The sequence below is a fragment of the Rhipicephalus microplus genome, chromosome 1 (assembly GCF_043290135.1).
Source record: "Rhipicephalus microplus isolate Deutch F79 chromosome 1, USDA_Rmic, whole genome shotgun sequence".
In the NCBI taxonomy this organism is placed as follows: Eukaryota; Metazoa; Arthropoda; class Arachnida; order Ixodida; family Ixodidae; genus Rhipicephalus; species Rhipicephalus microplus.
In genome coordinates this window covers 138,877,634-138,903,936 of record NC_134700.1, presented here as the reverse complement: position 1 = coordinate 138,903,936, position 26,303 = coordinate 138,877,634, and the positions used below count along the sequence as shown (strand labels likewise).

Genomic DNA, 26,303 nt, shown 5'->3' with positions numbered 1-26,303 from the left:
CTCAATGGAGTGGTAGAATTGCTCTAATGCAATGCATTCAACAACTTTACCACGATCGTCATAAACAACTTCGCCCTTGAGCCATTCAGTTAAATCGGCTTTAAGGCGAAACGCGAAGTCAACGTGTGACTCATTCCCCTTTTTAGCATACTGGAACCTTTGCCTGAAAGCCTCGGGTGACAACTTCTAGCGTCTTAAGAGCACTTAATTAACCTCGTCATAGCTTTCAAACGCTTCCCTCGACAAGCACGTTATCACGTCGGATACTTCGCCGGGAAGAAGAGCTAACAAGTTCCGCGCCCAAAGGGAACGCTCTAAAGCATTTTCCCCACAGACATGTTCAAACTTCACGAGATCCTTTGCCATGTCCTCTCCTACTGCGAACGGTGGCAGTTCGTCCCTAATTCTATAAACGCTGACTTGAACTGTCGCAGAAGCTACACTAGGCGCCTGCGAACACTGTAGGATTGCCAATTCTATTTGTTTCAACTCGAGGCGCTCCTGTCTCTCGGCCTCCTCACGCTCGCGACGTTCGCGTCTTTCAGCTTCTTCACGTTCGCGAACTTCTCGCCTTTCGGCCTTCTCGCGACGTGCTTTGATATCTACCTAGGCCTCATTGACTTTCTCAGCCGACGCTCCTTCATCCTTCGTGATCTCAAGGATCGTTTGCTTTCATTTCGCACGGCCCAAAGTAATGCCATGTTCCTCACAAATTTCGATAAATTCATTCACTTTAAGGTTCTCCGTCGTTCACACTAGCCTCTTTCTGTTTACCCCTGTTAAGAATCTGCTTCCCGTACCCAATATAAGTCTACTAGCAAGACGCGCAAGCAATTTTCAGCACTGCCGTGTTTACACCATCCGCATTAACTTTGGTTTCAAAGCACTCCGACTTGGCTTGAAACGATCAAAGCTTACTCAATAATGCTTCACACAGGACTCCTCTAACCCACTATACGCTATGCTAGAGTAGTTTGTGAGCTGAGGGGAAAACATCAGGCACTCACCGCATCTATGTCGCTGACGCCGGCCGATCCCGCAGCTGCCATCCACTGTTACGAAGGCGCGCCGTCGACGACGTTATGAAGGGCGCCACGAAACTCGCCGCTGCCAAGGACACCAGGCACAGCGACAGCGAAAGGGGCTCGAAACAACGAGAGCCTTCTATGACACATAGGTCAGCTTCTGACGACGCGCCGCTTGCCTTTTTTATAGGCACCGGGTGGATCTTAGCGCACCAACGTCTAACCAGAAGCGCCGCTGGCCGTGATGTCAGAATCCTCCAACGGGGACCCGCCGCTGCGCTTGGTTGCACCCAAGGACGAGGGATGTTGCCACGCATTGCGTAAGACTCGCCAGACTGGATGGCGCCACTTGCTTTATCGGGCCCGTGGGGTGAGGTAGCTCGCTGTGCGTTGCGTAACAGACCGGTGCCGCCACTTGATGACATCGTTGAGTTGATTGCGTCAGGCGGGCTCGATCGCTCGCCTTGACACAGATTGCTATTGCAGAGGCATTGACGTTCGGTGTGGACTCCCAAACGTAACAGTGTTTATCTACAAGCTGCGGAACTGTTGTGTCAATGTTCTTATTTCTTTTTTTATTTTTATCTTTAAGTCTAAGTTGCCTATCCATATTTGCCATTTTTTGTACAGTAATCCTTTTAAATATATTGTCTAGCGTTTTTCTTACTGCGAACCGAAAATTTTTTTCTCAAATCTTGTCTCGGCACAGTTAGACGCCCAGAAGATTGTGGAGGACGTGGTGGCGGCAAAAAGGGAGCAGCTACACGTGATCGGCAAGTTCCTGTGGGATAACCCGGAGGTTCGTTTCGAGGAGCACAAGGCCCACGACATTCTTTGCACTTTCCTCGAAGAAGAAGGTTTCGACGTCAAGCGACACTACATTCTACAGACTGCATTCCGCGCTGAATACGGAGGTAAAATGGTCGTAATGCGCCTTTTGAACGTTATTCTCTTCCTACAAGCCATTGTAGTCTGTGCTTGTAAACAATGACGCTGGTTAGCTCAATGTATGGATTCGAGTGCCTGATTAGACGTTATCAAAAATAAAAAAGAGCAGAAAAAACGCTGAGGCAATTTAATTCATACATTCTTGTTTTTGCTTTTGTTTTTTTTAAATATAGAAATAAAGAAAATATGAACAATGTTGCACACAACTAAGTGTCGAAATTTTCTAAAAGTGTCTTAAGTTGAATCCAACGGTATAGGGGGTGAAGGTATGAAGTTGCTAGCTTATCAAGATCTGTCATATGATGTCCTCAGAAGATAATAAAAAATTGAGTCCTTTGTGCATGCGTTCATCTTAAAAGGCCCAAAGCTCTGCGCTAAAGTATTAGCTGTAGAACTGCGTTATTTCGCACTATACTGAGTCAGCCTAATGTTTGCCTGTTTTCCGAAGAAAAGGTTTGGGAAAAAATTGCACATCCCACGCAATTTGGTAAATTGTGTAATGGGAATCAGTCTGTGAAAAGTTTCATAAAATGTAGAGCTGCGCTGATAAGTCAATCGCTATGATACGTCACCGCATTAGCCATCAAATATTTATTATACTTGCATGCACAGAGTTGCTAGGTGAAACAGGCAAAAAAATAGCCCGAAAATAACAAAACGAAAAAAGTAGCCAGCCAGATTAAACTGCGCATGAAAATTGTAAAATAGCAAAGCGTGTGTGAAAATGGCCTCGCCATCTTTATTTCAATGAAGAAATCCAGAAGACTTTAGTTGAAAACCTAGACTTGTCTGACTAAGCACTTCGATATCAAAATTTCTGAGGTTCAAACATCAACTGTTCGGTTGAAAAAAAATTCTGCAAGATAGCAATACTTCATGCTGTTGCAAAACATAAAACTCATCGCACGCCTTTCCAGTGATGTTCAGTACCACACTGAACAAATCCAATTTCAATACATGGAAATTTTATATTTCGGGCATTTTTTCCTGCCTAAAGTTGTCAGCTTATTTTCTTGCACAATATTTGTATTATGAGTGCGCCTAGTCACACAAAAGCATACGTATAAACACATGTGTGTAGTGTTTTCGCGACTAATGAAATCAAGACTAACGCTTGTGTTCTGCACAACAAAAGCGTGGTTTTCCTCACTCATGTGCTGTAAGTACATCACAAATAGCGGGCTGGGAGTCCACAGCGAACTACAAGACGTTCCTCATAAATATCAAGCTGATATCAAGGGCTATGTTTGCGTGTTGTACGTGCCATAACAGCACTATGACCACAATAAATTGGTCCTCATTCGTGAACGTTACTCATAATTGTCAAACCGATATCAAGGGCTCTGGTTACGTGCTGCATGTGCCAAAACCGCATTTTGACCGCAGTAATTCAGTCCTCATCGGTGAGGTTAACAATTGCTGAAATACCTAGTAATACTGTGAAAATTTTAATATTTTTTTTGTTCTTAAACAAGCCTGAGAATTCCCCGACAAGAGAAAAGTTCCTGTACGGACAAATACTGCACCTCGCCTCACGTTTCTGAAAAAGCCTAGAAGTAATGACAAAGGAAATGACCTCATGATGCGACTACAATAAAAACCACACTTTCTTGAATTCAAGCATAGATTGTACTCGCTTTTGCGATTATTTCTCGCGTTCAGATAAGTCCACGCAGTTAATATTGCAAAGTCAATGCTTGCACAAAGTAATAGGAAATGTCGTCAACAGTTCGTCAGATGTTGTAATTCTATTATGTACACAAGGGCAAAAAACCCTATATGCGAAGCGCTTTCCATTCTTTTTGGCTTTCCATTGAAGTTCACTGTCGCGATGAGGAATAGGTGGCTTGACAAATACTGCCACATGGAACAGTTTTCTCTGTGCACTTGCGACGTAACCAAATACATTTCATTTGTGCACGCGAGGCCGACTCGAGTTGCAGATTACGAACGTGAAGTTTTAATATTTATAGCAGATTACGGCATCCACCCTTACCTCTGCTTATGCCTCGTCGTCATTCTTCCGAGCTAAAGTCAATTTTCTGTGTAGCCGAAGAACGGAATTCAGTTATGAGAGCTAGAAATAGGATTTATTAACTTTAGTGTCTGTGGTCTAACGTACCAAATATGATAATGAGGGACGCCAAATTGGAGGGCACTACTAGTTACGACCATGTGGGGTCTTTTAACGGGCACTGGCATTGCACAGTACATGGGCGTTTTGCTTTGTGCCTTTATTTAAATGCGCCCAACGCCTGTGCCAGAGAACCCGCAACCTTTGGATCAGCAGCCGGGTTTCGTAACCCCTACGCCACCACGCCAAACAGAAACACCAATTAGTTACCATTTTTTAGCGGCTCATACTTGAACGTCAACAGCTTGTATGTAACCAGACATTGAAAATTTGGCCGAAATCAACGGAAAAACAAGCAAGCTAAAGAGTATCAACGCAGCCAACATACTTTCTTTTCTGTTACCAGCCTCTAAAAGTCCAAATTGGTGCATGTAGCTATAAGTTGCGACCCTGCACGTGTGTGTCCTAGTATAGACCCAGTCTAATAAAACAATCATGGCAGTTCGTAATTTTATATATTCTAGGTAAGTCTTGAAAAATCATGTAAACACCGGTTCTTCAAGATCTCCAAGCGTGGACGTCATTAATTGGTCATCCTTCCATATAACGGGGTGTTGAAATGATCACCGTGATGTTTTGATGACGTAGTCTTGTCATGTATGTTGCAACATACAAAAGATGCATGTTGTTATTTGGCATAAACTCACAAATATGTATATTTTAATATATTTCCCTTTTGCCAATTTTACTATATATCAAGGTAAGAAACATATCTCGAGGAACACATTTGTCATACTGCTCATACCCATCAAGCTTTCGAAACGCCCGCGAAAGTGAAAACAGCGTGCTATACAACTAAGGTCATAAAGGACACGATACTCATGTCGTGTCATGCTAGTTTCCGTAGATGTAAAGTTCATGAAGCGCTGATGATTTATAAATTCTGGTAGGTGTTCTGCATTCCACAGTATTCAAGTTAATTCTGTTACGTGATTTCAATTTGTGGTCACAACCTGTCTGAAATATATGCCGTGCTTTTCCACTTTATTTGCTAGACTACCACACGTTATAAATTTCAACTATTCTTCTTCTTTTCCGAATATATCGACGAATGTTTGGCTCGTTTTGTGTAAACATATTTAGGACCCACTAATATGCTTTGTCTGTCCAGGAAAAGTGTAAGGCAGGATTGCATGATACCTCCAATTATCTTCCTTCGGTTTTGCTTGTGGTATTCAGATTCCAGGTTTACCAAAAGACGTGGATATGAGGCAGCACATAATAACTTAGTAACCCGTGATTTTCTTACAACATTTGACTTTGCAGTGCTACACAAAGGACGAAATGTACAACACGTGTAATACATCTTGATTGCCGTCGGTCCACTCTTTTCGGCTAAGCAAGCGTTATTTTGTTTTGATAAGCTGTGAATCAGATCACACCTGCGCTGATTACTGGCATGCTATTGTTGAAAACACGCGGTGAAATTTTCATGTTTGTGAATGCGTGCACTAATGTTACAATAAGGGCTTAAGTCCAAGCAAGATGTTCGTGGCAAGAATTCTGGTTAATTGATTGATATGTGGGGTTCAACATCCCAAAACCACCATATTGTTATGAGAGACGCTGTATTGGACCGCTCCGGAAATTTTGACCAGCTGTGGTTTTTTAACGTGCACACGAATCTGAGCACACGGGCCTACAACATTTCCGCCTCCATCGGAAATGCAGCCATGGCAGCCGGGATTTGAACCCGCGACTTGCAGGTCAGCAGCCGAGTACCTTAGCCACTAGATCACCGCGGCGGGTCAATTCTGGTTTATAATTCGCAGAAGGCTCATCTCCCACTGTGGCCCTGCTGTGCGAGTACGACGCTCTACCGGGGATCGGCCACGCGTGCGGGCACAACCTGATTGCCCAGAGTGCCTTGACTGCTGCCGTGGTAGTGCGTCAGCTGATGAAGTCTCACGAGCAGTTGTCCGGAGTGCCGCTACAAGGCAGGGTAGGTAAGAGCATATGTATGATCAGTAACGGAGGTTAGCAGAAGCGGTTCCAAGAGTTATGTAGAAATATCTCACACAGGGCAATTTCTGCTCTAACAAAAGTAATACCTCCTCTTTAAAAATTGGATCTTTATTTCAGTCCCAGATAGCTTCATCGCACATTTCTGTTAATTATTACGTGAGAGAAGGAGAAAAGAACGACCTGATAAGACGTTGTCCCGTCAAAACAAAAATACATAAGAAGGCCCTATAGTGTAATATATTGGCGCGATATATCGAAATGTTCTTGTGGCAGCAAAACAGCACCATTCTTACCAAAGTGGGACTTACTCGCTTTAAAAAATGGTCATAATCGACAATGCTAAATTTATACATATTAAAGAATAAGCATGCAAAAAATCAATGAGGTTGATTAAAACAATCATGCACTCTGTTGTGCTAATCGATCGAGAAGTTGTCTTTCGTCATATCGCTTCCATTACCCTCTGTTCGCCATCACTCCACAAGTGAGACAGGAGCCTTGCATTGCTCTTGCAGTAAGGGTTCCAATGTATATTGGTCTGTGAACAATGCCCTATCATGATAGCAAACGTGACGTTACTATGAATAACTAGCAGAATTTCAATGCGGAGTTGAACTGTAGCCCTTAGTTCAGTGCTTGAAGCACAAGAAAGAAATAATGAGACAATTTTCTTTCATATAATTAAAAATAATCAGTGTCCATTTTTTTTTACTTTAGCCGCTAAGAGTTATCAAGATCGCGTACGCGCTGTCTAGCCTAACAACATGTGTTAGCTTGAAAAAAAAGCAGATGCATATAGTCATAAGGAATCAATTTATATCAACGCAAAATTACTTTTGTTCAACTCAGCGATCTTCTTATCATGTTGCAGCTGACATTCGAGAACAAACATGCAATATCATAGAAACCCTGAATTTTTCATCGTGATAGTCGTTTTTGTGATGAAAATTCCCCTCTTCAAGCCGAATATACTTTATCTAGCCACATTTTAGAATTTTTCTCGCCACATCAAGCCAGTCTACATAGGTGTTTATTCAAAGTAGTATATGATCAATCGCAAGCATATGTGTTTGATTGCGCGGTCGCACTTGCGCTCATCCATTGCAGCCACAACTGTATATCTCCGCTTATTCCAGAGAAAAGGACACAATGAGTTATAAATAGCTTCATGCTTCGAAGCATGCAGATATATTTTCTTTCCACACGGAAAGCTGTAAGTCTAATCGCTGAGCCAAAATACAACATATAAGTCCTGCGAAAAGCGGCACTTTATAGTTTTGAAGGTGGCTTGTTATAACTAGAAGGTTTTGGTTGCAACGTCATAGGTTAAAGCACAGCTCTCGCGAGCGTGCGCCTTTTTGACCTTGACGGTGCGTGGGAACCACGCGTATTTGTGTGTCATTTTCTAACTATATGAAAAATACTTTGAAAACATCTTCAATCCGTTCTACTTGAAATTCTCTGATTTCTTGCAAAGTGCGCCTTAAATGGAAAAACTTTAAGGTGGCATTGTGTCTCCTTTGACAGATCTTGCCCAGTTTTCTCCACATACATTTAAAAGATATTCGTACATTGCAACGCATCGATAACGGCGTCAGTTTGTGTACTCCAGCGCTGAAGTAAACAAAAAACGTTACCTATCATGTGACCCTCATTGTCAAAATGAGTTCAGTGTGGTGGATGTGTTCCAATGCGACTGAACACTGTTTTTGCACCGGCTCACAGGTGGTGGTGCTCGGCACACCTGCTGAAGAAGGCGGTATGGGCAAGGAGCTGCTGCTGCGAGCCGGGGCCCTAGACGGCGTCGATGCAGCCCTCATGGCGCATCCAGAAAAAGACAACGCTCTACGCGTAATCCTATCTGCGCGATGCGGAGTAAGTAGACGTGCTCAAATCAACAGATGAGTATATTACACTTTGTTATTTAGGATGACAGGTTTCATAAGAATGGATCACCTTAATTTACGGAGATGGCTTGGTCTTCAGCGTGGTCCCATGTCGGCAGTGGTATTGCCTACACAGGCATCAGTAGCTAGCTCATTTACCTTGGTGATATTTTTAAATTAGCTCCTTCCACGCTAATCAGGTGAGTGACTGGGCATATGTACTTGCTGGTGTAAAAAAAGAAGCCTATATGCAGTTGGCGGTGCCATTCGAAGAAGCCTGTTCTTAATATATATATATATATATATATATATATATATATATATATATATATATATATATATATATATATATATATATATATATATATATATATGTATATATATATAACTTTTTTTCATATTTACTTTAAAATTTGGTCTATCACCTTTTCCTATACTTTCCTTGGCATTATTATCTGCTATATTTCAGTATTATAGTGTCAAACACGCAAAAAGGAAACCTTAAGTGTACAATTCTTCCCCTACTCATTAACGAGGGTCTCGTACTGGCCGACTTCGTGTCTTTAGGTTCGTAATAAGTTCACGTGCTACGTGACGCCAAACGGGCTCATAAGTATTGTATCACACTTGCGCCATGGCTACTGATGGCGCTGACTGAAACTCCGATGTTTAAATTCACATATCTAGCCAATAAAGTGGCTGGGGAATAGCCGGCATGGTTGCTCAGTGGTAGAGCATCGAACGCATTATTCGAAGGTCGCAGGTTCAGTTCCTGCCCACAGCAAGTTATCTTTTCACCCTGTTTTCTTTCTTCACGTTTACATTACAATTAAGTCTATTAACTTTCCCTATACTTTTCTTGGCATTATTGTCTGCTATATTACAATATTATTGTGTCAAACATGCAAAAAGGAACCTTTAAGTGTACAATTCTTTCCCTATATTTGGTGCACGACACCTTCTTTGAGAGTGGTGCGAGCGACCCTGTTTAGGGCAGCAAGGAAGAAAACAAACATGTACAAAGCACAGCAAGCAATATGAAATGGTAAAGCGTGTCCAGAATCACATCAATTCAAACGAACGTCGCGCTCACGCGTTTGACTACCGAGGAAGCAAATGCGGTGGCGTCGATGTCGGACGAGAGGGGCGAAGCGGGTTGTCGCAGATGCTGCGTCCGCTGGGCGCCGGAGCAGAGGACGTGCCGTGTATGAAGTACTTCGGGCATGAACGTCCAAAGAGGCTCCTTTGGAAACGTTGCCATCCCGTACGTTGACGTCCGGCCAGGCCAATGCGTCTTCTCTCCAGCTTCTGGTACCGTCTGATTGACCAATGTGGCCTATTCTGACTTCTTTCATGCGTGCCATGAGGGCACGTGCCGCCAACCGCTCTTGATTCAGTGCACGTGCCTGCCGGTTTTCGGTGCCACTTTGTTGTCTACTCAGTGGCATCTTTGTGTCTCATCATCACATATGTATATCCGGCAGTATACTGCCAGTTATAAAATATCTTTGCGCACTCTAGTTCAGCAAAAATGTCTTTATGTTGTTGAGACAAGAAGTTCCAGCCATACACTGTGGGAAAATTTCTCCATGGTCGGAGCGTCCCCCGTATTCGAAGCAATTTCGCTCCGGACATCCGGAGCAAAATTTTGCTCCGGCTCACCAGAGGAATTGCGTGGCGCACCAGCTGGAGTACTTTTAGCAGATATTCCACTCCGGCCGACCGTACCGATTGTGTGGCGCTGCTGAAATACTTTTTACTGCCATTTTACTCCGGCTGGCCGGAGTGATTACGTGGCACCTCAGGAGCAATTTTGGCGGGTTTCTCACTCTTGCTATCCGGAGCTTCTGTGTGGTACCTCCGGAGTATTTTACAAATATACTCACTTCGTCCGGACAGAATTTCAGTGAGGTAGATAGGCAATTTTTAGTGTGTTTGCTCCGCTGTTTATTTATTGTATGCTGATCGTTTCAAGCATTTGTTAAATGAAGGAAGTCCCACTTCTCATGCAAGCACGGCAGAGTTACTGTGTATTCTTTTCCACAAAGCTCTAGCAGAAGAAATTCAAGAAATCACTTCAGTTCTTATTCTTTGATTTATTCAACATAGGGTGCCATTTCTGGATAATTACCCAGAATTAACGATAGAGAGACAAGAGCGAACAAATATCAAATGTCAACAAAAACAAAATACAAAAAGACAGATCCCATGAAATCAACAGCACTCAAGCTTGAAGCGCAGCGCTACATATTGAATCTCATAATGCTGCAAAACGATGCCCGACAAACGAAGGAAGCGTGGTCACCGAGAACAACTCTTCACCATCCCCGAAGGACCGTCCATCAGATTCATTGACGAAACAAAGGTTGAGCTGATTGATTCCTGCATAACTCATCAAAACAATTATATATGAGAACGGCAAATCCGTGGCATGAGTAAATGACACGTCCAAACACGATAATCACGAAATGCGTGTAATGTAACAACATGACTACATGCCACACTCATGATGCGATCGGAGCCGTTTTGCTAGCTTCACATATGCCAAGTTCGGTATTACGTGACGTCAATGGATGACGAAGGTATGTGACTGGTGCAAACATGATAATCATGAGATGCGTGTCATGTAACAACATGACTACATGCCATGCTCATCATGTGCTGGCGGCCGTTTCACTAGCTTCGCTTACACCAAAATTAGTATTACGGGACGTGACTAAATGGCGAAAGTATGGTACTGGTGCAAACATGATAAACATGAGACGCGTGTCATGTAACAACATGACTACGTGCTACGCTCATGATGCGCTCGCGGCCGTTTCGCTAGCTTCACGTGTACCGAACTCGGGTATTACGCGACGCGAACGGAAGACATCGGTAAATGACACATCCAACTATGATAATCACGACATGCGTGTCATGTAACAACTTGACTACATGCCACACTGATGATGCGCTCTCGGCCGTTTCTCTAGCTTCAGAAGTGCAAATTTGGTATTGACTGGTGTGAACCAAATTTGGTATGTGACTGGTGCGAACATGACAATAGTGAGATGCGTGTCATGTGAGAACATGACTACATGCCACAGTCAAGGTGCCAATACATTTCGACGTGTGAGGTGCACGTGCTCGCTGGCGTTCATTTCGTCGTGTCACGCTGGCGTTGCCACGCATGTCACCGGTCCTGCCATATACTCGCAGAAGCCACGGACACACACTAAATTTCTAAAACTGACCACACACACACACACACACACATACACGCACACACGCACACGCGCACACGCACACGCTCACGCTCACGCACACGCACACGCACACGCACACGCACACACACACACACACACAGAGAAAGACAGGATGAGCGTTAACTATCAAGAATCATATCCTATGTAATCCGGTGTGAGACAGCTGCAACATGATACGAACACACCTCCTTGACGCAAACAAAGTTCAAAACTGGACAAAGTTTTCTATATACTTTTAAATTGATAGCTCTACCTTTGCTTAAACATTCAAAAGGACCTTTTTACTAACAAGTTTTATTCCGGTACTCTAGAAGATGGGATAAGCAATGCCCCTCCCGATAATTTCCTAATTTTATCAAACAGTCATTTTGATTATTACAGTCGCATTTTAGTGTGTGGTCATCGTCATACTTGTAGCAAAATGTGCCTTAGAGTTTGCGTGGTTGCGACCTGTCCTTAAGGAAATCCTAGCTTCATCTCCGTCCTGAAATAAGTTTCGAGATAAGTTGTCATTTTTAGTTTTTTTTTATTTGCACTGCCCACTCTTTTTGATACTTGTCGTTGTGAACACTTTTCAAAGTAGTTCTTGTATCAGCACGTATTTCTTCAAGACGAACAGTTTCAAGCACAAAATAAGGAAAAGCTCGCTACAACGTAACAAAATAAATAAGCAATAAAGGGCACAAATCATACGCCACCTAAGCCAACTGCATTTTTATAGAAATAAGGGAAGGCGACACAGTTTACTCAACTGAAAGATCCTTGCAGACGTTCGGCGGCCACAGGAGTCGATGCAAGTGGAAGCCTCACGATGAGCGTCCTAGGCTTGAAGAAATTTTCTTTCCCCCTCTTCTGTTCACAAGCCTGTGTCGTCGCAATTACCAGGTCAAAACTACGTCTCAGCACTGTTGGCACTCCCGTCTTTTGCCAAAAAAAAAGAAAAACTGCAGCCACAGCCACGGCAGCACGACTGGAAAGAGCAAAAAAAAAATGCAGCAGCACGGATAGTATTCTCCCCCATCACCAACACAGAATATACGGCTAGTTTTTCGAAAGGGTGCCTTCTCCTTTCTCTCGTTGTTTCACTACAATGTCCCCTCCGTCTTAGAATATTGAGCTAGGCTGTCATATGGGTAAACTTTACTACCCCCCGCCCTTTCACAGAAACGTCTAACGCTGCAAGACTCGTTCTGCCAAGCAACCACTCTTCTTTTTTTGCAATACTCGTCTCTAGTATCGTCAGTTTGTTTCGCCCATCTCTTTCTTTTTCTGAAAGCACCATGTCCAACGAAGAGTCTAGTATACTTCTAGATTAATATCTCAGATGCCAATTATCCCACCAAATAACTTTTTCACAAGTATAAGTGCGTATGCCCTACCTTAATTCACTAAATTTATAAAGAATTAACACTGACTTTAGTTATCTATTTTTTATTTCAGCTTACATATTCTACTAAAATAATTTTTTTCGCAGTGGTATTCCTCAACGTGGCGTTCATTAGTATAGAAAGTGGACAAATGTTGCTGGTTGTGTGTACTGACAATTGATTGATTGATTGATAGGGGGGGGGGGGGGTTCACGTCCCAAAACCACCATGTGGTTATGAGAGACACCGTAGTGGAGGGCTCCGGAAATTTCGACCACCTGGGGTTCTTTAACGTGCACCCAAATTTGAGCATACGGGCCTACAACATTTCCGTCCCCATCGTATGTGTACTGAGAAGACCAAAAATATATTTTAACCAGTTAAGTTTACCTATAACAATTCATAACGTTTGATAGAATCAACCTAAAACTCATATTATCTATTGTTACATACTTAATCAGCGCTCCAAATATTACAGCAATTTGATTTAATTTACCGAAGTTAATTTGGCGTTAATGCTGCGCAAAAAGGACGAGTACAAACTGAACAACCACAAGCCCTTATGGTGTTCACTTTTCTTGTGATACATTTACGCCATAATGAATCAGTGCCAACTCGCTTACCTCTCCGTTTTGCTTTACCGAAGTTTTGTTGCGAAAAAAAAACAGGTAGTTCAAACAACGCATTATCCGAATTCCGCTGATTATTCACTGACGCCTTGTAAAATTAACCAAATATTGATCACATGTTTCGTTTATCAACCAAACATTATCCAATGTTAGCCCTACCTGACAAGAATAGCACAGGTAATTCAAGAAGAGCTCACTCACCATTTTTCCGCCACACCAGCAACCGCCTGGTCCCTCCACACTTGCGAGATCACAATGTGTCGTTCGGTGCCAGGAAACATCACACGATTACCGTTCGCACAACTCCCTTTTTTCTTTGATAACCTTTGTTGCTGCTTGTCGCTTGTGATTTCCAGAAAGTGCTCAGAACAATTTCCTTTTCTCCAACGCCGCCGAACGATTCGCACAATCCCCATTGCACCGGCTTGGTCTGCGCCATGTTGATTTGTGGGGAACGGCCTCCCCGCGACAAGGCTGCCTACGTCACTCCTCGAACAGCCAATGAATGCCAGTGAGAGATGACCCGGAGCAATCGGGGAGCATCCAACGAGGCAAAAGCGATGCGCGAGAGCATTTCCGGAAGAACCACGGGAGCATAATCAGAGGCTTGGCCCCATGTTCCTTCGGTTTCCTTCGTCCGGCGATCTTCGGAGGAAAACGGTGGAAATGGAATGTATTTGCTCCGGTACAATGCGGTTTGAGTGAGGTCACCAGAGCAGAGTGGGCACATTGTTCCCCGATTCCTCCCAGCTGGAAATATTTTTGTTTACAGTGTACCAGTTGACGCTGCATTAAAACGTTCGCCCCGATGCATGCACATGCAAAATTTTAAAAAATGAGGCAAAGTTTGCATGAGTGCTTCAAAGCTTCGAACAAGTGCGAAGTGGAATGGTCTTTTTTGCTTCTGTTTCTTTTTCTCTTGTTTTCTTTTCTCTCTTATCTCTGTTTAGTTCTACGTCACTGTTGCTCTATGTCTTTCTTCTTTTGTCTATATCATCCCTCTCTTTCTTTGTTTGTTCTGTTTTTATTGGTTATTACTGATCTTCTTAATAAAATTGTATTCTAGTTCTGTAATTCTCTGTCTCATTGAACCTATGCCAATATTTACTGCCTTCCTATACACACCCTTCATTGTATAAAAAACTATACTATAAAAGGCATTGTGTTTCCCGCTGTCATGCCTGGATGCCTGGCTCGCCTTCGGTTCGCTGGTATGCTGGTTCGCGTTATGCCTCGTCGAGATATTTTTTTCCGCTTAAAATTCTTATTTTGTTTTTATCAGTGTTTTCCTCTATCCGTACTCGTTCATCTTTACACCTGGCAATTTGGAGCAGCGGGAGGACGCGTGCAGTGCACATAAATCTGGTTATGAAGCAGAAGAGAAAGACGATAATGAAGTATAGACTATTTTATGTGAGACATGTTGGTGCTGTAGTGCTCGGCTGTTAATCTCGCGTTTTACAGTGAAACTTATAAGATCGCAACTCGGGTCACGCGCAGTTGTCCGCCGCCACCACCACCGCCGGTGTCCGTAACCACATCGTGTGAAATTAAAAAAAAAAGCTTTCACCACACAGTGGGGCTCAAACCCAGGTCCGCTGGATGCCAGCCCAGCATACTACCACTGACCTACACCAGTGCTTGTGACTTATTGGCAGACTTGGCTTAGCAGGCTTCATGTCTTTTTTTTCGTGGTATTTATTAAAGTGTTTGCGTAGAAAAGACAAAAGCAAGCAAAAGTACAATCACATGGCGACATCAAGCGCTCAAGCTTTACTTAAAACACTCAATGCCTAACACAGCGTGAGTTCTTCATGTCGAGAGTTCTTCAGATCATGTTATGCAAACAAGAAACGGGTCATGTCCAACAGTTCTCCAAGATCGAGTACCAGCCGGGTCTAAAGTATAGCTCGTCGTGAATGTCTTTGAGGTGAAATAGTCATTTGAATGAAGTGCCTGCTTGAAGAGGTGGTGGGCTCTGCATTGTAGTCCTGCATTCGTGTCTTCCACAAGCTGTGCATACCCATGAGGAAAAACATATCATATGGCACTTCATCAAGCGCTGCTGGTACAAGATAACGTATTGTGTGACCATAAATGACGAAACGTTTTTTTTAGTGCTCGCTGAAGGACATCCCAAAACAGTATGGCATCGTTGCAGCTAACAAAAGCAACGTTCAATTGTTTCTGGCACACGACATAGACAGCAGCTAACAGACGGAATAAAAATACCCTTTATTAAACCATGTGTTTATTGCCAATGTTTCAGAGTTGAGTTTATGAAAGAACGTTTTTGAATTCTGTGGAATGTACATTTTGCGCACTCGCTTCAACACATCGTGGCCTGGAAGATTGGAGTACAGTGAGCGGTACAATGGAGGTGGGAAGAGTATAATCAGTGGATCCTTATACAGCACCTTGCGCGATACTGTGTATGTACTGGTATTCTACAGAAAAGTGAGCTTTAAAAAACTTTACTGCGAGGTAAACTTCCTGCATGTATCCCCACAAGCATGGGCATTCGAAGAAATTTGATGAAACAATTTAGTCTGGTAAGCAATCAACAATTGTAACCTGCAAGAAGTAACGTATTATACAATGGGAATCGTCTCGAAAAAAAAGAAGAATCGCGACACTATTTGCCACAAATTAATATGTTTTAATTCTAACCCACCCTCCCTAACTGTCTTGAATATATTGTCACGATGCATGGGCTCAAAAGTCGAGGACCATTTGAAATTAGCGAAAGTCTGATGAAAGCATTGTTTATACAATCTTGCGCAATAGAGAAAAGTTGAAGAGTAGAGCATCGTTGCTAAAAAAAGTATTGCAAGCTTCAACTTTCCTAAAGATTGAGAGTCGATAGGAAACAAATGTCTGGGCCTGTCGTTCAAGCTTAGGGACGCACTCCTTCCAGTAACGCGCACTGAATCTGTATGCATGCAATGATACACCTAGGTATGTTTGATGTGTTGTTGTCCAATCAAACCCTGTTAAGTGGTTCGGCCTGCTACCCCACCAACCAAACAACAGTCCTAAACTCATAGAGGCATTTAAACGAGCTCCTGACACTGCGCCAAACTTTTCAATAGTAGGTATCACATTTTTAACATTTGGCTTATCTGTGCAAAAAATGCGACATCGTCTGCATAAGCTAATACTTTAACTTCACTGTCTAATATACTTAGCCACGACTGTAACTAGACTGTATTATGCCTAAACATAGTGGTTCTTAAACATAGTGGTTAAACATAGAAGAGGTGAAACCGGGAATCCCTGTTTTACAGAACAGCGAAATAAGCCAGGCTTAGAAAACTTATCATTAACAATCAGACCAGTTGAACAATCATTATAGCATAGTTTAACTCCTTTAAGAACAACTTTTCCAACATTGGCTTGTTCGAAAAGATAAGAAAAGAAGGAATGACAGACATGGTCAAAGGCTTTTACAAGGTCTACCTGTAGCATTGAAAGATGTTTTTGAAAACTATGACAGTATTGAACCACTGTATGAGTGACATGGGTATGGGTTTGTATGAATCTACCTATGATTGCACATCTCTGAAGAGACCCAATGAGGATTGACATCACAAATTGCAACTTATTTGATAATACTTTTGTGAAAATTTTGTAGTCCACGTTTGACAGCGATATTTGCCTGTAGCCCTCGATGAAGTGAAGTTTTATCTTGTCAGTTGTTTTCGGCATTAATACAGTGTGACTTTTGCAATTATGACTGTACAATCATTATCCTACAAAGGATTCACAAGAGAAACAAAACTAAGCTTGAGGTGAACGTCAGGATCATCTTAGGGAGAGCTAAATAAATTGTTATAGTACTTTTCGAACGCCAAGGTAATGTATCTTGTATCTTTTATTAGCCCACCGTTAGAGTACAATTCTTGAATAACTTTTGAAATCGCATGGCGTTGCTCATCAAGTAAAGCTTGGCACGTCGATTGCTCCGAGTTTAAAGTGCGCTGGTTCCGAAATCTAATACGTGCCCCTTAGTAGCGAGCAGCATCATATCTTTGAAGTTGGCATTTAATATTCTCGATGTCGTTGATGTACTTTCCCAGCATTTCCCACCCCATCTCCTAAAGATTACAAGACCTTTGAGAAATATCTTTTCATTACTCGTTCTATATAAAGACTTAGCAGGCCCAATTTCTAAAGCTATGTCACGATTTTCTTGTTTAAAAGGCTTCCAAGCAGCGAAAATATGCCACCCAATTGAAAAGGATTGCCTCATTACCACCTGGACACAATTCATGAATTCCTGATCACAGAGGAGCTTCGCATTCATTTTCCAAAGGACCCACTGAGCACGGAATCGTTTGTGACAATTTTCACCAATTTGCGCAATAACAGTACAATGGTTTGAGAATTATATAGTTCAGTGCTGCAGGACATTTTACGAGAGAGAAGTGTTGAGGACACGTGAATCTGGTCAAGGCGAGCATGAGAACAGTCATGTATTCTTGTCAATTAGTCCTGCACTAGTGTCAAGACACCTATGTCAATTAGTCCTGCACTATCTACAATACCAGATAAAAGCTTGACACTCTTGTCTCTCTTTTCAAAAAGGATTGTTACGATCATTAGCATGACACATACAGTTCAAATCCCCCATAAGTACCATGCATTTGTCCACATCAAATATTTTAAAGCAATCGCGTTATTACGACTTACAAGTCGTGTTTAAACAGTCAAAGGACAACCAGTCGCCGTACAATGCGAATAGCGTGACGAGTAGGCCGTCGAATGATCCAACCCATTATAAAATCTCGTTCTTGTCCACTCATTAACTGTGGTGCGTACCCACTTCGGCCATGATTCGTCATCGTCGTCAGCCACTGCATGAGCAATTGGCACAAAGTTCCTTGAAAGTGTTTAGCTGATACCACGCTTCTAAAGAAATATTGACGAAAAGTAGCAGTGTGAATGCCGGCCCACTATTCTAAAAATTTATTATTAACACCCTACCGGATATCAAGCAAGTGTGCTTGTAGTAGTTACCCAATGAGTGTTTTGAAAATACTCTGAAAGGCCCCTCTTCTAGCTTTCGCTGTGACGGTGCTCCGCCTTCCACACAGGCCTGGCATTTTTTAGTGAATTGCGATCTCAGTTAATAAAGTCATTAACATTAAATGCACTAACTCAATCATTTTCATGTGTGTGTGTCTACCATAACATTGTTCGTTTAGTTGTTAAAGACGCAAAGCCGACAGGATAACAGTTCAGAATTTCGGCACTCATATCGTCCGTATTATAGTCTATTGCATAAAAAACTTTGGAAAAGCCCTCTGTATTCATGATGATGATAGTTTAGGCCAACATGGATTGCCATAATGAAAAAAAAAAGTAGGAAAGACCCTCTGTATTTCAGATGATGATAGTTTAGGCCAACATGGATTGCCATAATGAAAAAAAAAACGTAACAGCTGCCCAACAAACTTCAGAGAAGATTGTTCCAACCTGCACCTTCGCTGGCTACGCCACTGGCAACCAGCACTTAATAATTCTTACTGCTCACACTGGCTTCTTTTCTCTACGCATTTCTATTTGTCTATAAGAAACAACTACTCATGTGAATGCCACTGTGCTTGTGTTACTGTTCTTTCACTGATATAGTTATGGTGTTCAAGGAGGCCCTGTGAAAGAGGTACCATCCACATAGCAATGATCATCTGCTTCCTTTACGAGGAAGAAATTTCCTGCATTGTATAGACTGGGATAAATTTCGATGATACGGGTAAACAAGCAAACTCCGCAGAAAATGTCTTTTGTAGGGGTGTGCAATTAGTTACTTATAAAACCTTCTCGATTACTAATACAAAACGAATACTCTTTGGTGATAGGAAAAGCTCGTCAATTCGACAGTCGTTAATTCAAAAATTATGGGAGATTTCAACTTGTCGTCTGGTACCGGCCAGCAAATACATTGTTCGATGGCATCAAACACTCTCCTTGATACGGTCATATTTCACCGCAAGTTTGGTTAATTCAGACGATAGTCGGAGCACGCCCCGCGGAAAGCACCGTAAATTTGAGTCGCAAATAAGCAAAAGAATAACACCCAAGCACTCCGTACATATGCTAAACCGGCAAAACTGCAACGTGCGGTGACAGGTGGTTGTAGATATCGCAGGCGAAGCCATAGTGCCACTTGAGAAACTCTCTCCGAAATCGGGCGGTAGCACTGGCGATTGCGTTTTCACAATTGCCGCGTTGGCACTGTCCTGCCCACAATGCCGCTTTCTCGGCTGTTCGATGGTGCTTGCATTCGACTCGGAAGGCTGCCAAGTCTACGCTGTGCAGTCACTGCTCGCGCTTTGCCACCTGGACTGGTTCTTGAGCCCGGACAGCTGCACCGCCTCAGCGAACATTAGTCCTCTCACGGATCAGCTGTTGGCGCTGTTTTTGGAAAGATGTACATTGTTCGGGTGTCTACGATCTGCGCCCTCCCCAAGCAGATGTTGTAAGTTAAAACTGCTGTGAACGTGCACGGCGGCATACCTGACCTTTGCAAGTGACATGCGACCAGCCCAGCGTGAAATACTGGACTCAATACTTTAGAATGCTTCGGGCTGGGCAAATACGTGTGGCGTATCTGAAAAGTTAAATAACACGAAGGACTATGGTCGAAAGGTACTTGAACATACATAACCACTTCTATTTCTGCGTGTTTAGGTTTCTTTCTTCCTTGCGCTACGTGCTGTTTACCTTTGTTATAGCCTCATCACGCTGACAAGAGAGTGCACAGAAAGAATTAGTTCAATGAATGAGTCAAGAATGAAAAAAGGGCAGGCAGGGATTTTAACGTAGCAATGGAGAAAGGAATGAGGGGTGGGAGTCGCAAATAGAGAGAGAGCGAGGATAGCACACACATAAGGTCACACACTTCACAGTGATAATCACACTAGTGGTCTACAGCTGCCAGTGTACGACTGATGCCTTCATAAAATTGAGCACTACCCTTATCGCCTTGATACGCGATCATCTCTCAGGATGACATCCCAGAACGGTGTCTGCCATCATTAGTTTGTTGTGAGCTAGTGAGCTAGCACGACTGCGAGTGAGTTTCTCGGCACATTGTATGCAAGACTGTCACTGATAATGCGGTGTACTCTCTCTTTGCTACCACAGTTGTCACATAATTGGTTGCCAGTGATGTAGTTTCGAAAGTAGAAGGACTTAGGGAAAGTACTTCAAAGAACGTTTTGTATTATACTAAAACGTAGCCCTGCTTTTGTCTTGGTAATCAGTGTGTCTACTCCAAAGTGACTGTAGGTTTTGTTGTAAAATACAATACCCTCAAAAACAGATGACAATTTACATCATTCAGTCAATCAAAAATGTGGTTAGGAACTATCAAATATTGATAAAATAAATTAGCTCTAAAGATTCAGAAAGCTAATCAATAACATGCAATAGTACGTGTATACAAAAATCAAGTGTGATTGCGTTGACAGCGTTAGGAACTTCTTTAATACATTTCACTCGCTGTAGATTAGAAACATACTCATCAGTACCATCTCGCGATAGCTTCTTATTTATCGAATTAGTCTCAAGTGAGCCATTTACTAAGATGACAACTTCTGCTTGCCTTTTTAATGTCAAAATCACTATCGTCTTGAACTCATCAGAATGTATTTTTACCACCAGCTATAGATTTATAACACTCGTGCTGATGTTCTCCACTTGCAGAGCACGATATATGTTCGTGAAATAGAACAGCATAACTCCTATTTCTATACAGTTTACAATAATAAATGAAGTACAATATTGACGTACGTTCCGCAAAATGTTCGCGAGAGCTGTTCATTATTTTGCATTGGGGGTTTGGTCAGGAAGCTAGAGTTGCTCGACAAGTTTTTTCTTTTGGGGGGGGGGGGGGGGGGGTCGCACAGCTATTGTTGCTGTCCTACTTTAAAATGTATTTCCTCGATGTGCAGGTTACAGCTCTATTTGAGTATGCCGGAGAAGAGCATGACGTGCAATCCAGCGCGTTGGACGCCGCTGTGCTCGCGTACTCGGGCCTGTCACTTATACGGGCTCGTATGGACCCTGAGTGCAGAATGCATGGTGAGCGAAAATATTGCGCACATTGAGTTACTTTGGAAATTCGCAATATGGAAAAAATTGAGCCACACTAGAAATATATATAAAAAGCAGTTCACTATGCCTTCTGACGTCCCCGTTTTTGTATGCCATTGCTACCCTCTGCATATAAGCAACGCATACTTTCACGAAAAGTTTGAATAAAACTACTTATAAGAGTAATTTCAATCACTAAGTGGCTAAACGAACACATGAAATGAGATTAATGGTCCATAAAGGCTTCCTTATTCATAACAGATGAGATATAAAAATTTAAAGCCATGGTACTAAGTTTGGCCCTTCCTGATTATTTCAAATCAGCGGATGACAGTTAGTTGTCGTATACCCGTAACTAAAGACAAGGAATCTAACTCGCTATACGTGACCTTCTTGTCCGTCAAAAAATAATTTTCCCGTCTTGTTTTAGCAATACAACAGCGCCTCTTCTATTTCCTGGCACGTGGTGCCTCTTTTATATCGTAATTTTCTAAAGTCAGGTATGTAAATAACACACCAAACTCATCTACAATAGCTCTTTTTTATCACTCAAACTTCTTTTTAAATGACGGATGACGTTAACGTACGCCATCTGTTGAACACACATGGCCTGCATGTGCACCTTACGGTATGTTAGGATGAGGTCATACTACCTGAGACTTTGCGTTTGAAGATGAAGAGAAATGAACTTCAGGTACATCGTGCAGCCCTCCGCGTTCTTGATTCCTGCCAGCGTAGTAATTCAAGCCAAAACACACCCGTGGTATTTTTAACGTGCAATGAATGCAATAACGTAGGGGTGTGTGTGTGTTTCGCAAGCGACTTTCACATACCCAGTAGGCTTTGCTAGAGCGATAGGCTGCGAACATCCTGCTCTCCATGTGAATGATGTTTTCCGTATAAATATGCGGCTTTCGAGAACTGACGGCGAAGACAAGGTGAGGTTAGCGGAATGTATACGACGTAGTTTTGTGACTAATATAGTAACACTCAGAAAAAGCACTTGAGTCCATGGTTTTGAGACGTGGGGTGAAATTCATTAATTTTTATACACAGACAAGTCAGCGCTCAGAACTCTTTCGCAAGAACACTCTACGCAGGCGTCATTTTGGACAAAGAATTGGGTTATGTAATATACTGTTAGAGAACAGTAAAACAACAACCAGGCGTTTCATTCCTCCGAAGAGTGTACACCAGTGTTTACAAACACTACTCTTTATGCTTTCAACGTGACTTCGCTCGTTGTTCGCTGGGCTGGTAAATTTCTTTACGCAATTTTTTTACGTAATCGTTAGCTGGGAAAACCAAGGAAGCCAAACTTCTATTCTGCCAATGTTCGGTATAGTTTCCTTTTCCTGCTACCCAAGTGAGAAAAAATTATCCTGACTCAATGCTTGCCAAGCATGCATGACCGACCTAACCGAAGTTTAGTCAACTAGGTCAGGCGAGGATGATTTTGTTTTCATTTACTGCCTCACACTGGCCAACCGTTTGCTGCTAACATAGGCTCAAGGAAATATGCAGACCTTGTAGACGGCACATGTTTCAAGTCTGGATTAAATATTGTTGTACAAAAATTGTAGTACAATCTAGTGATCGCTGACGCTGAACGTTTAAACAAGAAATTTTCGCTGGCCGAGAAAAAAATGCGAGCAGTGTAAAAAAAAATGTGCCCGCAGATGCATTGCAAGGCTGCCTTATGGCTGGTCTATATTAACTGGTAAAAGTCGTAGCTAGCAGAGCTTGGCCCTACAAATAACCACGTTTGGTCTACCGGAAATCGGGTGCTGACGATTTCTTTACCATTTACCGGCTGTTGGCTGAACGTCTTTGGCGAACTAATAATGAGCGAAATTGGTAGCCAATCAGAGTCCCACTTTATGCCCTGTTTGTTCGGCCAACAATAGCGGTTGCCGAGCACTGCCCAGTTTTTACCACCCATTGGCCGTCGGCCTATTTTCTTTGGGTAGCAACAGATGGAGCGAGCGCTCGTACGTTATTTAATGCATAATCTTGCACGACCCAATAGCTATACTGCAAACTTTTGTTATGTGCAGATCATCCATTCGCTAGTTAGATGATGTCCGGATGACAGGACAATTCATTTTTGATTTGGACGTCAACGCCTGAAACACGAACACATGTGCATGATATTGTCGTCAGAGATACGCAGATGGAAATACTGAACAGAGATACTTAAAAACCAAGAAGAATATTCTCATTATGGGGCTTGATCTTCTGACTTCTATTTTGGAGATGCTACGCTTTAACTCGTAGGCCACAGAAGCAGGCCTAATCACGTCAACTAAATGCTTCGAGGCGGTGTGCCTCTGGAAAAAAAGTACGTTCAGATGTCTGGCGCGTTGGCACAAAACTGACAATTTCACCATGGCACCATCTAGAAACGCTTGGTGTATTTTTCATAGCTCACTGAGTGTAAGAAGGTTGTAGTTATCGCACCTAGAATGATCATTCACGCCTTGGGGGATTTCTGGCGCGTGTTTTCACGGTGGATTTAAATGCTATAAAATCTTTTTTTTTCCTGTCAGTACGATAAGGTACTTTAAAAGTTCACATCTTCAACTTGCAATAAGCAGCCGGACTCGTCAGCACAAAAAACATTGAAAGAATTTTATTCACGCTCAGCTCTTTTCTATGAGCCGCAGTTTCATTAGCAGCCATCTCTCACGTCCTAAGGATTGCAAATCGGCCGCAAAAGTGAAGCAGTGAAGCATGCGGAAATAACGCTTAAACCTGCGATGCGCTGTATTATAAAGAAGTTAGCTTATTACAGAACATTTATAAGTATAGGGTGTCTAAATTCTGAGTGTAGTCTTAGTTTGTATTGATTATACAACAAAGAAGTATCTTATATATATAGAGTGACTTAACTTTCTCTGTTTGAGCTAATTTATGTCTGGTTTTGTTTCGTTCCTATGATTCGCATAATATCATTTCCCAAGTTACCTGGGATCTGCACGAGCACTATGCTGGAGTACAGCTTCGTAATGACTTAAAGGTCACCATACCAAGCCATCCCACGTGCTCCCGTATCTTGAGAGCTGACATTATGTGAAGCATGCGGAGGGAAAGTGACCATGTTGTAAATTTTTTGCTTCGCATCAAATCGGTTCCCTAGGTACGTGGAATGTGCCGAATCTTTATTGATATTCTCCATATTTAGCAGCTCGTTGAGGTTCTACCATTCACTTGTAATTACCTAACTCTTATAGATAGCATAGTTACATGAAACTTGCTTAACGCATACTCACCCTCCTGATATTATATATTTCTCTTCACGAATTTGACTTCTGTATGTATATATGTGCCAGTCTTACACTAATAATTGACGTCACAATTGCTGTTAATTATTTGAGACGCTCTATCCGGACTCCTGGTGCTTACTTAGTAATATCTGTAAACTTCCATCATGTATGCGAGGTGAACAGTGATTCTATGCATTACTTTTAAAGATACGTAGTTAGTTTTTGCCCGTGAATATCTGTTCTTTGTGTAATACAATGCATCCAGACTCCATTTATCTAGCGCTTCTTATTCAATACATTCCTGATGTTTATGTTTTCGCCTTGAAAAACCTAACTATGGGCAAAACAGCACTGGTGCAATATTGGCAATTTATGTGGCACATTCGACTTTAGTTATTCATAATTATTTTCATGTCCCTGCGTCTCAGTTGTTCAGTGAATGCTTGCTTTGCTATGAAAAGTTTACGTGTTGAAGGAATGTTTTCTCATAAAGTGCTGGGGGGGTAGTCTGAACACGAGGCGTTTAGGTTGGGTTTAAATAATGAATGCATAAACCCTGATTACTTTGAAGCCACAAAAAATTTCTTTTTTTCTAACTGGGCTGAGACCTCAGTTAATGCTTAACTAACCAGCATGATTGAATTGTCCCCAGGCTACTAAGCGGTACATGTTAGTTACCACGAAATCATGCCTTCATGGCCATCCTCAATCATCAAACTGTATCTCTGACTTCGTTCGCTATAGCAGTTTTGAAAACTGTTGAAAAAACAGCCATATGTTGCACGAGCACAATGAAGATATTTTTACGGACATTTCGAGGTTCTTGTTCACCATTTCAGTGTTAATTGTCAATAAGTTAGGATTTCTTTTGCTTCATAGGCTTTTCCAGCACTATAATTTACTCAAAAGAAGTTTCAATAATCCTTTCCATAACTGCATTTGTGCTAATGTATGCCCTTTAAAGAACAGTAAACTATCGCTTAACATATTTTTTACTGGGTAGGCGAAATACACGAAGTTGAAAGAGGAAGTAGACACCACGATTGCTTCCTCGTTCTTATTCGCATATTTTGCATATAGAATACAAGCCGGTATACTAATTACTCCAACTGGCTCAAAAGTCACTCTGAACTGTATCATTTTATCACAGGCGTGTTCCTGCGATCAGAGGCGACGTCAGAACTAGAGGTTCATCGCAGCCAGTTACATTTCTGTGTGCGGGCTCCAAGTGGTGAAAGGCTCCTGAAAGTGCGCACTCAGCTCGAAGCCTGCATGGAAGCGGCCGCCAAGGCCACGGGCTGCAACGTCCACATTGCCGAAAAGGAAATCTTCTGCAAGCACATGAATCTGAATGAACCGCTGCTGAGAATTTTCCAACGGCACGCAGAGGCACAAGGTACAGCAGCACTTATTTCGTAAATAGGAAGACAAATTGTCAGTTAAATACCCAAAGGAAAGTTGGCGTATGGTTATATTTTAAATCCTTAAACACTTTCTCTGAATATGGGCGCTGTGAAGTTCACTTCTTTTTTCGTGTTCAGAATTATATTTCTCAAAAGGTGCTGAACAATGTAAACAGAATATTTCTACCTCGGGGACATAATATTAAATGAGCGATTGACTCAGCTCGAGGACGTATACACCGAATACGTTTGTGGTCAATAGAGTTGTGATGTGCCCTGGAGATTTCATTGCCGTCGCGGAAAACGAGATCTCTTTGTTGAGTGTTTTTATG

General features: G+C 42.3%; 1 protein-coding gene across 3 annotated transcripts in view; it reads left to right on the top strand.

Annotated features, from left to right (window-relative positions):
• LOC119178265 (xaa-Arg dipeptidase) overlaps positions 1 to 26,303 on the top strand; it is a 43,914-nt gene that overhangs the window by 15,005 nt on the left and 2,606 nt on the right. For all 3 annotated transcript variants that reach the window (XM_037429460.2, XM_075887437.1, XM_037429459.2), the window contains 5 exons: positions 1,735 to 1,939; positions 5,880 to 6,049; positions 7,798 to 7,947; positions 21,161 to 21,290; positions 25,719 to 25,964. In XM_037429460.2, the coding sequence (XP_037285357.2) occupies positions 1,735 to 1,939; positions 5,880 to 6,049; positions 7,798 to 7,947; positions 21,161 to 21,290; positions 25,719 to 25,964 (901 nt within the window). The remainder of the gene's footprint in view (positions 1 to 1,734; positions 1,940 to 5,879; positions 6,050 to 7,797; positions 7,948 to 21,160; positions 21,291 to 25,718; positions 25,965 to 26,303) is intronic.